The 14,933-nt window shown below is 31.1% G+C and overlaps 1 protein-coding gene across 1 annotated transcript; it reads right to left on the reverse strand.

The window, feature by feature from the left end:
• Nucleotides 1-13,314: 13,314 nt before the first annotated feature.
• Nucleotides 13,315-14,928, reverse strand: LOC120158888 (cytochrome c-like). The gene is made up of 3 exons (XM_039169617.1): nt 14,755-14,928; nt 14,526-14,659; nt 13,315-13,568 (listed from the first exon to the last, which is right to left on the reverse strand). Exons 1-3 carry the CDS (start codon nt 14,864-14,866, stop codon nt 13,476-13,478), a joined length of 339 nt encoding a protein of 112 aa, XP_039025548.1. The 5' UTR covers nt 14,867-14,928; the 3' UTR covers nt 13,315-13,475.
• Between the last annotated feature and the right edge of the window lie 5 nt (nt 14,929-14,933).

The following is a 14,933-nucleotide window of genomic DNA, read 5'->3' on the forward strand; positions in this document are numbered from 1 at the left end:
AATATTTTAAAAATAATAATATTAAGTTTTATGATAAATAATATTATTTATTGTATTTAATATTTGTAATAAACAATTTTTAAAAATTTCATCAACTAATGGAAAATGATTTACGTGATCTCTTCCAAACACCGTAAAACGTTTTCTAGAAAAAACAACAACAACAACAACAACAAAACCCAATTCCCATATGTATGAGGTAAGGGGGAGGTAGGGTAGTAGGCTGCTCCCAACGCCAGGTTGAGAGTAGCTTCCGTGGAAGACCTCCGGCAGTCAGAAAATTAAAAATATAGATAAAATGCAGTGCATATATAAATAAATACATAGCTAAACAATATTCATATGCAGTCATTAAAATCATATGTGCGTCTGTAACGGGAATTAATCCCTGCGAAAGAATCTCTGCATATAGACAGAAACATAAGACTCGGCTAAATTTAAAAGAGGAAACATGAAGAGAATGATACACAAAAGTCAACGATAGCAAGCGCAGTTCTAATCCTTCATAAATACCAATAACAGAAACATATAAAAAGTAGAAGTCATGGAAAATACTACAAAGACATTAAAAGAAGACAGAGATGATACACCCTATAGATGTGACCCACACTACTCGACTACCCTAGTCTTTAGCCTCCATATTTTCCTATCAGAGGTCATGTCTTCGGTAAGGGTTAAATCCCTCAAATCAGATCTCAAGCAGTCTTCCCACTTCCGCCTTGGTCGTCCTTTTCTTCTAGAAAACGTAATTCATTTTACGAAAAACATTTTCTGCAAAATGTTTCCAGTGAAACAAACAGACTCTTAATTATTTTGCATTTTCATCCTACTAATAATATTCGATTAATGAAAATTTTAAAATTAAATTATTTTTAATTTACGTTTGACTCATATTTTATATAAATTATTTGAAAATTTTATTTTAATTAAACCTTGATACTTATAAATATATTTTAATTATTAATTTAATTAGGTTTTGAAAGGATTAATTTTAAATTTAACCTATTTAGAAATGTAATGTTAAAATTATAATCTCGAAATATAGTTGAGTTTGATAAACTTCTTATTTAAGTTAATTTATATCTTCTTAATATTTTAAATCTGTATTATCAAGAAATGAATATCGTACATTATTTGTCATAATACATTTTAACAAAAAATATTCAAGTTAAATCTGAAACTTATACGTGAAATTTGATTAAATGTGTAATACGTTATATAAAGTTTAATTTAGTGTAATTATATACATATAACTTTAATCTTAGTTTAATTGTATACATTAAATTTTTATTTTTATTCAAATACCTCATTATTTTTCAATATCAACAAGATGACTCTCACATGGTGCATGTACTAGGCAACCTTATTTATATTGAAAGCAATGTTTAGTCTAGTGCGATTAGAAGTGAGTATTCGATTGAGTATAATTGAGTAAAAAATTGAATTAGTTGAGTTCACGAGTCATATTTTATAACTCAAACTTTATTTAAAATTTTCGATTCGAGTTTATGAATTCGAGTTGAGTTACTTGAGTTTCTATTTAAATTTAGTTGTAAATATATTTATAATATTTTGGTAATATTTTATTTCAATTTAAATGTAACCCCCCAGATCGATAAGGGTAACCAGATCCGATCCGGGAAGTCACATTAGGGTCACCGGAACAACCCACCGTAAAAATAGCGGAAAATTTAAAACTTTTTAACAGAACATGTAAACTTATAAAATCATGTATCAATATAAAAATAAAACAGATTTTCAGACTTGTTCATAAAACAAAATAGAATTACATGCCCCCTAATCACATTTACCGTACTCTGTAAACAACGCCGGAAGAACTCCCTTACTGATGTTGATAGATGCACTAGTACAATTCTTTTAACCTGAAAAGGTGAGTAATAGAGTGAGCTTTGGAAAGCTCAGTAATACAGAACTACTAGATGATGCTGATGAACGTGCAGATACTGATAAATATATATTTCCTTATTGTTTCCGAACATTTACAGATTTTTATGCTGAGCAGAGATCCTACCGATATTTCAGGCGGTAACGGACAATGAGTTTTCGCTTCAGAGAAATATTTCGGATGACTAAGTTCAGGAGATCAGAATAGGTTATCTAGTGTGTTCCCAAAAACCATGTAACTTTTCAGATCTTTTTAAAACATATATATATATATACCCCCATCCCAACACATCATAATGTGTAGGTTCCCCAGAACCATACACCCAACCCAACACATCATATAAAGCCCTGAGCACAAAGCCGAGAAACCTGCGGAAATTCTTCCTTCAACAATACCCCCCATTTAAAACATTTTTCCGTCATTAAACGGAGATATTAGAAATCAAAACAGAATTTAGAACAGAATCCAGATCAGAAATCAGAACAGAATTCAGGTCATGTATCAGAATAGAATTCAAGTCGGAAATCAAATAAAAATAATTATATAATTAGGGAACACACCAGAGTTTACAAATATTATTTAGAGGGACTGGATAATCTTATAAGGCAGAGAAACACGGATCTTCAGTATGCCGATAGAATGTTGGAATTTCGAATCACCATGGGAAGGGTTCATTAACTGACGAAATCACCATTTATTCAGAATGTGACTTGGCTGATAAGGAATAACTGAAGATTCAGGACATTTACAGTCTATGTCGATTGATTTCATTATCAAACAACTTCAGATGAATATCTCCCAAAATTAATACTTATCGACTGGTCAATTCGTTGTCTTTCCAGGGTATTTACACTTTAATACCAAAATTTCTTATCCATAGATCATCTTCGGAATCATCACTGAATAGATCTCCCAATGTCTTTATTTCATTTTCACGCTTTCACTATATCATGAAATGTTGACGTGCTTGATTTGTAGTTCATGATCCATAAGAACATTACATCATGTATGTTCATTAACATTTCCAGATTAATCCAACTCACTTATTCAATCCTCAGTCCTTGTGGTTACTTAATTTATTTAGCATTCAAGTCCATTCCAGTTACTTCTGAGTTCTTCAGGGTAATCCAAACGTTTCTGAATTTCATATACATATTGTACTTTTGTTCAATTCAATTTGGTCTTCGTGGTTGATTTGTCTAACGAATATCCATTTCTTATTACCGAATGCGATCTAGAGTTGAGCTGAACTGAGTACTTCCAAAATTATCATCGAACCACACTTGAGAAGACAAATACACCTTCAACTGATACCTATGTCATTCAGGTACTGACATATCATTACAGTTGATCGGTTCACTTAAGTTATTCCATAACTTCTAAAGGTAGTCTAATACCTATGCTTATTTGGATTCCTTAATTAATCCAAGACATTTACTTAATATAGGCCATAAGGGTATTTTGGTAATTTTGATGTTCAGTTTTATTTCATTCATTTCAGAGGTCGAGGATATTCAATCATTCCTGAGCTTGGTGATATTCTTGGGTCATTTCTATTACAGGGGTATTTTGGTCATTGTACAGATTCAGTGTACTTTAATCATTTTCTTCCGTCTGATCTTACTATTAAATTCAATCTTATCATTCATTTCAGTCATTTCGAACAATTCTGACAACAGAACACCCCCGATAAATTGTTCTTCAGGTATTTACTCATAACTCGGATATTTCCGGGTCAAGTGCCTTCTCAGATTTTACAAACGGAATATCAGGAATTTTCCTGCACTAAGTCAGTATCTTAACAATCAAATATGAGTTAAGTACGAATTAAGTACTCTCAGACTATTAAGGGTATTTCTGTAATTTCTTAACCAGATAATTTCGATATTAGCTCTTAACGAAAATAATATAATTTAGAGATCCTATGATTAATTGCTTTCCCGAACCTTCTCTAATCTTGAAGTGATTCCTTAACAAACTTCTAGTATCTTGTATAAACCCTCTTGGGGTTAAAAACCGGTTATCCATAATTTCCATGTAAAACTAACATTTCTTATGCACATCAATAGTTATATCGGATCAATATGTCTGTTAAGAGTTATTAACCAACTTCCAGGGACAATTCTTGTCATCCAACAACATAAGGGTATTTTCGTACTTTTACCCTATCAGAATATTCTCATAATTTCTCATCCAAGTACCTTTAACATTTAACCTTTGATGATATAAAATATAAGTTGCAAATCCATGGCTGATTTCTTTATCACTAATCACAAACTTGTAATTTAATTCTAACAATTCTTATATCTCTTATATTAATCATTCGATCCGTATTCAATTACAGAATTTCTTCCACATTCATATCGAGTGTAAATTATTCAACTCCACAAATGAGACTAACATTATCTTAATCATGCATTTACCAATATTCACATGTTCCATAAAGCATAAAGAGGTAGTAAAGTATTACCTCGATTTTCGTGTAATACTGATCGACCATAAAAATTCCATTCAAACGCATTTGATCTTCAATTCAACTTCCAATAATTCCTCAGATACATATCAACATAAATTATATATAAAAAACGGAGCTTAATTGTAATAAACGGATCGAATCGGATGATAAATCAGTGAAAAACAGCTTACCGGGTTCGAATTTGGCGAAACGGACTTCGGATTCGGATTCAGGACATCGAAAGCATAAAATATGACTTTTCGGAAATTTGAAATTTTCGGTCAAAATCAAAGTCAACGGGTTTGACCGGCAATTTCGAGGCCTTCGGGTTCGAATTTTGAAAAACGAACTGCGGAATCGGATTTGGAACGTCCAAAAATGTCTTGATAGGTATACTCGGTCAAAGTCACAGGTCGTTTAATACCCAGTCAAAGCCACTCAAAGTTTTGGTCAACAATGGTCAACGCCGGTCAACGGTCAACGGGTCGGGTCGGGTTATGACTGGTCAAACCGCTCAACTATACACCAAAACCGTTCAAACCGGTCACTTTTATCTTTCCCACGCGCAGTGGCGGCATATGGGGGCGCGTGAACAGTGCCTTGATATCGAAAAATTCCCGAAAAAATTCTTAAAAATTATTTTAAGCGATTTCAAGATACTTAGAAAGCTGGTTCACAATTTTGAACAGCGGAGAGCTTGATTTCAACAAATCGGAAACTTTGAGCGCTTTACCTCCTCACGCGCCGTCGCCGTCGGAGACCAAGGATGACACCGGCGGACTCGGAACGATGCAATGAACACGATGGTGCGGGAGGTGTCGTAAACGGATCATCGAATCGTCGTGAATCGACGAAAAACCAATTGAAATCGAGTTATTACCGATGATACTTCCGACTGAAATTAACAACGAACGACAACGATTCACGACAAAAGCTTTGTGGGGTTTTGTTCCTTGCTCGATAACGAACACGATGGTGGTTTCGGCTCGTCGATCGGAGGTCGGACGGCGAGTAGATCAGAGTTGAAAGTTGGTTGATCGGAGAGGGAAAACTGAAAAATATTATGCAAAAACCTGCGCACAGGGTTTATTTTTATAATTCATCTTATATAAAAAATGGGTAAACCAAGAGTTTAGTCACTGAACTTCCTATATTTCTTAAAACGGTCTGTCAACTTTACGATTTTACAATTTAATCCCCAATTTCGTCTAAAAATACCAATTAAATTCACCACTTTATAATTTCTTAAATTTAACCCCTAAATTGGGGTGTTACATTAAACATTTTCTATAATATATATATATATATATATATATATATATATATATCATGCATATATATATCATGCATAATTGAGAGTGTAACGCCTTGACTTCTGGGTTGGGAGTTTCAGGCCAACCCGAAAAAAAGTTTTAATAAACCCAAAATGCTTTAAGAGACCCATGTTCAATAATGAAGTGTTTTGGGCTTGGCTAAAGCCCACTATGGTTTAAAAAGAGTATTTTGCTTTGGAAATAATCTTTGAAGGACCAATCAACAAATTACACCTCATATCTACAAAGATGAAAATCATTAGTGGTCAAAGTATAAATTTAGGAAGCTCAAGGATCAAAGTGGTAATTTTCTCAAAAATAAATTTTATTCAATAAATTAATGTTTCATTCTTAATAATGGAGTTTTCTGGAATTCAAATTTTGATCCAGAGTTTGTGTATAAAGCTATGAAGCGATAAAATTTGATAAAATATTCGGATAATCGACCGAATCGAAAGTTTACAAAAAATTGAAGGATGATAGTATGAGGTTAGTAATATTATTTTGATATTTTTAATCAGTAGAATTAAATATGGATTATTGGATTTAAGTGGATTTTTCATGTTAAAGTGTGATAATTGAATTAAAGTGACCAAATTGAAATTTTTGAAAAAATATAAGGGCAAAGACGAAAATAAATAAATATGTTTTTATATTGGTATGATGATGTCATGGAACGACAAAGTGGAAATTACCGTGTTTCATTAATGGTAAAATGGTAATTTAACATTAAATGAATTTTAAATTCATTTTAATTAGTTTAAATGCCAAGTGTAGTAGATATTTTGAGAGAGATTTTTTGAAAATTTATTCTTCTTCTTTTCCTAGCCTTGGGTGCCATAGCCAAAGTGAGAAAGTTTTTCTTTTTCATTTTTAAGCCATTTTGTTAAATTTTTGGATTAAGACGTGGAATATAAAATTAATCTACATCAGATTCTCTACAAGTTGATGTAAATATTTTATGTTTTCATGCTTGGAGTGGTGATTTCGTGAAAATGGTGGTTGAAGGAGAAGTGGAAATTTGATGATTTAAGGATGGATTTCGATGTTAGTTGACTCATTTCCAAGCATGTGTGATGCTTAAAATCAATTGGAAATGTTTAAAGATGAAGGTTAGAGTTTATGGAAAAGATTGAATTTTGATGTTTTCGATATGGAATTGATTGAGATTGCGTGGAAATAATGATAAGAACTTGAATTATTGCATGTTTGTTCATTTGATAAGCTAATAGAATTAGTGAATAAGCTAAGGATGCAAATGAATGATATCTACCTAAATTGGTAATCTAAACAATAAGTTTATAAGTTTAGAAGGATGGATATCTAGTTTTGTTTAAAATAAACAACTACTGATTTACAAGTTTATAAAAAAAATATATGAATCTTTAACCGATGATAGGTTAGAAATTTGGATAGCAAATTCTGCTCAAAATAGATTTTGTAAGTTGGATTAGAAAATTTGTCATAAATTGTACAAGTTGAACTAGAAGAAGTTTCTTATATGGTTAGATTCGTATTCAAGTCTAGTTTCCTGTGGAACAAACGAAATAATTTTTAAGTGTGTAGATTAATACAGAATAATATTTCTTTGAGGGTAGTGCAAACTGCCAGAATATGAAATTATGGTAAATTATGCACTTTATGATACTCTTATGTTATATGTTACCTTAAATGTTTGAAATGAAACTTCATCACATTGGCATGATAGTTATAAAAATTATTACATGATGAGCATATGTTAAAGAAAATCAAGCATAGTGAACCAATATATATTCTGCCTTAAGAAATAAATAATGGGAAAATTATACAAAAAAAAATCCTAAGGATTAGAATGGATGTAAGAATGTTTCTACATACTTTAAAATGTGAATTGGACCAAATTATAAATTTGCACAAGTTTAGGGACCTATTTGTAATTTATTAAAAATTACGGGGATGATGTGAAATTGTTCAATAGTTGATGTAATATGCTAAAATTGAATGTTAGAATGTTGATTTTGATCAAATTGGAAGGTTGTATAAGTATGAGGACCCAATCATAAATATGGAATGGTTTGGGCTTTAATTGGTAATTGTGTAATTGTTGATGTACCATGTGTGAATTAAATGCTGAAAATTTTAATTATGTTAATTGAAGCTTAAATGAAAGTTAAATGGCATGTGACCATTTTGAATAAAATGGAAAAGTTGAAATGTAATTGTTTGAAAGATGAAGTGCTATGCTAGAATGAATATTGAAATATTGATTTTGATGTTAGAAGGTTGAAATTAGGTCGATTCAGAAGTTGTGCAAATTTAGGGACCAAATTGTGAAGTATAGAAATAATGGAATTGAAATGAAAATTGATTAGTAATTGATATACTATATTTGAATGGTTTGTTAGTATACTTGAAAACCCGTTAGAGGCTTGAATGTGAAATTAAATGGTAACGGAACTATTATGGAATAAATTAAAAAAGTTGGGATGAATTTCAAAAGAATTTATTCTTTTGGCTAGAAATTGAAATTAGGAAAGTTATGATGATTTTGGATATGAATTACCCAATACACTTTTTTATGATAATTGGATATGTTAGTACATATTGATACTTCTGATGAATAAACAATTCATAATTTTATTATGAATGCCTATTATATATACATTGAGAATTATTTGGTGCAACTGATAAGCCATGAGGTGAAGTGCTAATCATTTGATCCTATGTTAGTACAATTGAGTATTCCTAAATCAGTGCAATTAGACATTAATGTATTAGTGCAAACATGCACTTCTGTATCAGTGTCTTCGAGCACTCGTGAATTAGTGCAATTGAGCACTCTTGTATAGTGCAATTGTGCACCCATGTATTATTGCGAATACGTACTCCTGTTTCAGTTCAATTTTGCACTCTTGTATTAGTATCAATGGATACTCCTGTATCAGTGCATCCATGCACTCATGTATTAGTGCAATTTTTCATTCCTTAATTAGTGCATTCGTACACTCCTGATTCTAGTACATTTGTGTACTTCTGGCACTATATGTGCAATTATAGGTCTCATAATGTTTTGACGTTATGAATTTTCATTCTGATATTTGGTGTAGTGAATGCAGTATTCTACTGTACCTATATTCCTGTTACTTGGGTTATTGTGTATTGTTATGCGATCTAAAAGGTATAAGTTAAATAGATTGAATTAAAATATATATATATATGTGTGTGTGTACGCAACTAGTGTTATGCATGTAAAAGAAAAAGACTATTATAAGTTAAAAAATATGATAGTCACGAATGCTTTATTTTGTTTGTAAAAAATCATATTTTATTGTCATATCAATATAGTAGGTTATTATGTGCTAGGACTCACGAAGCTCAGAGATTTATAGTGGTTCAACTCCCTCAATGAAATCTACATCCATTACCTAAGCTCCTCACTTAGGATATTCCAACAAATCCACTAATTTGTTCTTTTTTTTTCAAGGATCAAGAGTAACCTTTACAAACCTCCTATCTTTTCACTTGGCTAAGATAGAACCAAAAACCCATTTACAAAAGAAAAGAAAGTAAACAAAGAAACTTCTTAAAGGCAGGTGTTTACAAAATTAAAGCTCATAAAAACATAACTATTTACAAGAGAATAAAAATAAATAGTGAAAAGCTCTTCATATTTACAAGAGAATAAAAATAAATAGTGAAAAGCTCTTCTCTTATGTTTGGTTGCTTGGATAGGTGTTTTAACCCTTCTTCAAGTGTCTTGAACTTGTATTTATATATTGGAATATGTTTGTGGCCATTTCTAGCCGTTGGGGATGAAGTTTCGTGCAAAATAAAGCTGCCCAGTACATAGAGTATCAATACTTCTTTTATGGGTATCAGTACTTCCTTTGTTATTTTTAAATAAAATTATATGTTACTAGCCTTTGGGCCTGAAAGTATTGATATATCCTTCATGGTATCGATACTACTATGTAAAGTAGTATCGGTACTCTTTTGGATATCGATACCTATTTTGCATTCTGGAATTTGAGCAAATTGGTAGTATCGATACTAGCTTGAGAGTATTGATACTTCTCTTACCTAGGGTATCAATACCACATGAACAATATTGGTATTGTTTATATAATATCAATAATGTAAGAACAATATCGGTACTTTGCACGCGAAAAACTTTTTTTTCAAATTCTAGTTTATTGGACTTTGAATTATTTTTGAAAACTTTGAACAAATTCAATTAAGTCCAAAAACATTTTGCCTTAATTTGATATATCAAATTATTACAAAACATTGTTCAACAATATTTCCAATTTTTATATAACAAAACATTTTAAAAATATATTTTTGGCAAAATTCCCCCTTAATAAAACATTTAATGAAAAAGAGCAATATTTGGAATAAACTTAAAGCTACCCTTTTTTATTTTTGAAATTGAATTTTTCAAACACATACTTCTCCCCCTTTTTGTTATATAAAAAATAATTCAACTTTAAAGTTCAAAAATAACCATGGAGATAAGTAGTAAATTTACATTAAAATTATTTGAAAAATCAAAGCTTCCCCTCAATAAGAACATTCCAAACAAAAATTGACTTTAAAAGCATGACACTTAAAAAAATTGAATTTTAACAAAGATGAACAAACATTTTAGTAGCACATAAAATTCAATATATCTAAGTCTAATAAACTTTATGCAATATCAATTATTGAAATTAAGTGCATGAGCATAAAGCTATCCAAAAATGTTATGCATTTGAAAAATTGATAGATATTGTTAGAGATATATCATTTGCATTTAAAACCACATGCATAAACATTTACATTTAGGTCAAAAATCAAGATTTGTAAATTCAAAGCATTTGAAAAATTGATATCAATTGTTACAGATATATCATTTGCATTTAAAACCAATTTTGACCAAAATTCATTATGATGAACGAAATTTTTTGAAAAATCATTAAAACTTTAAAATATTTATCATAATACACTTTCAACATACATGAGATGAAAAACAATGCATAATCATTTAAGATTAAAAACTCATGCATGTTTAAAACAAATAGGCAACCAAATAATAAAAACAATAACATTAAGCTTAGAGGTTACCCATCCCTTTTCAAGTGTGGCTAGAGCATTTGAATATCTTCATTTTCATCACCATTACTCCACACATTTATAAGAGACATTTATTTGATTTTGGTATCCAAATTACTTTGGATCCTTGGATGTTAGTTTCAATGCCCCTTGTTCCCTTAGGAACTCATACTTGTCTAATTTAAAAATATTTTTTTAATGGACAAGTATGTTCCAAATGACCATGAAAATGACAATGCGAGCATTTTGTCATTTTTAAACATAATGAGTTGTTTTCAGAAATTAATTTTTTTGTTAAACTTTCAAGCTTAACTTTTAAATCAAAATTTTCTTTTTCTAAATCATTGATTTTGATTTTTGAAAGCTCTAAATCATTTTTAAAAGTTTTATTTTTTTTCAAAATCAACTTTTGCTTTCAAAATCAAATCATTTTCAACTTTAAGTTTTGAAATTAATTTCTTATATTTGAAATTCATGGTCTCAAATTCCAAATTCAACTCATTATAAGCAACTTGTAACTCATCAAAAGAATAAGAATCTAATTCACTAGAGTTTATGAGCGCAATAATTGACCCATATCTATATCCTGACACTTGCATTTTCTCATAACCAAAGTATCAATGTGATATGTCTTTGTAGTAACTATAGTGTGCCTTACAACATGATCAACCAAGGATGCCTATGTTGAAGAAAATAGTTCCTTAATAATGCAATCGTATGAAAAGGAGTCACTTTTTTTTTCGAGTTGAGTTTATAGAATTACAATTCAAGTGAAGAGTCGATTTTTTTAACATCGAATAAAATATGCGACTGTTTTTAGTTGAATTTTAATTTCATAAACTCAACTCGAAAAAAGTTCAAAAAAAAGTGACTCACTCCTTTTCATACGATTTCTTTATTAAGGAACTATTTTCTTCAACATAGGCATCCTTGTTTGATCATGTTGTAAGGTACACTATACTTGCTACAAAGACATATCACAGTGATACTTTGGTTATGAGAAAATGCAAGTGTCAGGATATTTATTTTGCTCAACTCTGGATATGAGTGTTAGATAGATTCACATGCCCAACATGGGTTAATTGAATTTTCCCAGTTTTTTCATGTATTTAGAGGAACCATGAAAGATTGTATATATATTAAAAACCTGAGAAAATTGGACACGGATGATAGGAAAGGTTACCTCAAGAAAAAAAAGGCCGGTTGTGGTCTTCCTATATTGGGATGGACGAGTCTCTCTCCCATTGGAAGTTAGATTTATTTAACGATTTCGTTTGTGCTTTGTTTTACAGATACTCTTTCCAGACCCCAGAAGGGTGGAATACAGATGACGAATACAGATCCCTGTGTTACATGCGACCTTTAGCAATATGGGCAATGCAATGGGCACTCACAAAGCCAAAACTCTTCACAGAGGAGATGAAACATCCGTACGGAGAGATTGATGACTATGAAAACCATAAGCAACATTTAGGATTTTCAAAAGTGGCTCACCTCTTAAAGCTGCCTAATAAGGAGGAAACTTCTAAAAGCTTCCTACAATCCCTTTTTCACTTCATTTGCAGAAGAGTTCCAATTTGATTTATTCACACACACTATTAATAACATAAATTGCTGAAACTAAATCCTCTTAAGGGGCGTTTGGATGGTGTAATGTGGGATTCCCAAGAGAATAGAATCCACATTCTTTGTTTGGTTAGCCGGGAATCTCATTATCGGTAATATAATATTACCAATAGTGGATTTTTGGGGTATATTACCGGGAATGTCATTATCTACATTTCCTTAGGTATTGTTAGATTACTGGCGTTTTGGACTAAAATGTCATTTTTTCCCAAAAATATCATTATTCTGTTATTTAATAATAAAAATTCTACGAAGGTTAAATTACAAATTTATCCTTAAACTATTTTAAATTTACAAAAAAAATCTATAATTAAAATTTTATATAAAGTTCAGGGGTTAAAATAAAATTTTACCCTATCATTAAACATTTTTATATTTTCAATTTTGTAAAAAAATTATATAAATTTTATGAATTTAATTTTTTTAAAGAAATATATAAATATTTTCCAACTTGTTAAAAAAATAAATATATATAAGGACAATTTGGTTAAATATATATTCCAATAATCTTTTATTCCTTTAACCAAACACGATAATCTTACATTCATGTTAAACTAACCAAAAACAAAATACAACATTCTCAGTAATCCTATTCCCTGGTAATCTTACATTCCCACTGGTAATCTTACATTCCGTGAATCAAACACATCCTAAAGAGAATCGAGTGCTGGACAGTTGACTCGATTTGATAGTTATTGCCTAGTCAATAGATTGAATGTTCAACTGCCAACGAATAATCCTTTTATTTGAGAGAATCAATTTTTGTATATCCCATTATTGGTTTTACTATCAATCTTCCCCTACAAGACTTCAACCATAGAAAATCAATAGATCAAACTATGCATTGATTGGTTTGTAAATGGCAGGCCTAGTATAGACATGTAGGTTTGAGCTTCGAAAAAAGCATAGCTAAATTCAAACATTTCACCCAATGGAACACAATATGAGAAGCAATGAATTTATTTAAAAGTTCGGGGAAAAAAATGAAACAATCGTATTTAGAATGCTGACCTTGAAGGTCTACTATATTATATCCTTGTTCTGAGAAACAATCTCTAACGACTGCAAAATGGAATAGTTAAAAGAAAAAGTGTTGGAAACCCATTTAAGCCGTTGATTCCTTCAAATATTCAATGAGATCGGCACGTTCCTGTGGCTTCTTCAATCCTGGGAAAACCATTTTCGTTCCAGGGATGTACTGCACACAATCTTACCCTTGTGAGTAATAGACATAGCTGGTGATTTCCAACATGATAATAATCATACACGAATATATTGAAATCTACTATATAATATTAATCATTAACATTACATTATTTATACAATATATAAAATGTTAGACAGGATTATGATTTGAAAAATAATACAAACACAACATCAATACATTGATTACCAAGTTAATTTCTGCTACAAAAGTAATACATAGATTACAATGTTACTTTCTGTAAAGAATGGTAAGAGATTTGATAATAACAAACAGCCAAATCGGAAACCACAAAAACTATTATCCAAATAAACCCAGCAGAAATGATTTGAATACCTCTGATTCTTATTATCCAGATAAACCCAACAGAAATGATTAGAATACCTCTGATTCTAACATAAAAATTCAATTTCACATATGAATAACATCAAGAGAGAATGACAGTCCCTAGCTTCCCACAAGTCCTCAGCTATGTTATCCAAACTCTATTTTCAGTAACTAAATGTCCGACAACCAGTGGCCGATGCGCGCCTGACTTAGGGTGGGCACCGAAATCCGAATTTTATTCAGTTAATTATTTAATTTATTGAAATTTCATATATGCCCCTCAAAAATATTTTTGGATTCGGCCACTGGACAACTAAGTGCAACAGATTTACAGAAACGAGTACGACACATGATTCTCCAAAAATATGAAAAAACTTTTGAAAGATCTACTATATCAATATCAAATCCTCACTTCACTCAACCAAAAGAAGATGGGAAAAACCCAGCTAATATTAATCTTCTTTCTATTGTCAATATCAGGAAAGAAAAAAGTAAAAACCAAATCACACTCGTCCAACCATAAGATTGCGAAAGAAAGAGCGAGAGAATACATATCTCCAATAAAAATTAGGCAGTTCATTAGAAAATAAAGAAGAAAATGATATTTCGAAAGAAGTGAATTACCTTCTTAGGGTTGAGAAGGTAATCATACAAAGTTTTCTCCTCCCAAATCACAGCCATGTTCTTATTAGCAGCGGAGTAGGAATAACCTGGAGTGGTACCCGATTGCCTTCCAAACAGACCGTTAAGATTAGGTCCTGCAACACATTTTTGTAATCGAGTCAAAAGAAATTTTCGAGCGCGTCAAAATCAGATTACATCGATTCCGAAATGACGATGAAGCATTTTCAACCTTGCTTGTGACCAGCGCCTTTTTCGACGGTGTGGCACTGAGCACACTTGGTCTTGAAAATCTTCTCCCCGGACTTTGAGTCTCCGGGCGGTGCTTGATCGAACGACGCCATCTTCGCTTTGTTCTTTGTTTATTTCTGCAACGGTGGGAAAGGTGGTTCTTGAGAAATATATTTTGGA

The sequence above is a fragment of the Hibiscus syriacus genome, unplaced genomic scaffold (assembly GCF_006381635.1).
Source record: "Hibiscus syriacus cultivar Baekdansim isolate YM2019G1 unplaced genomic scaffold, ASM638163v2 tig00111332_pilon, whole genome shotgun sequence".
Lineage (NCBI taxonomy): Eukaryota > Viridiplantae > Streptophyta > Magnoliopsida > Malvales > Malvaceae > Hibiscus > Hibiscus syriacus.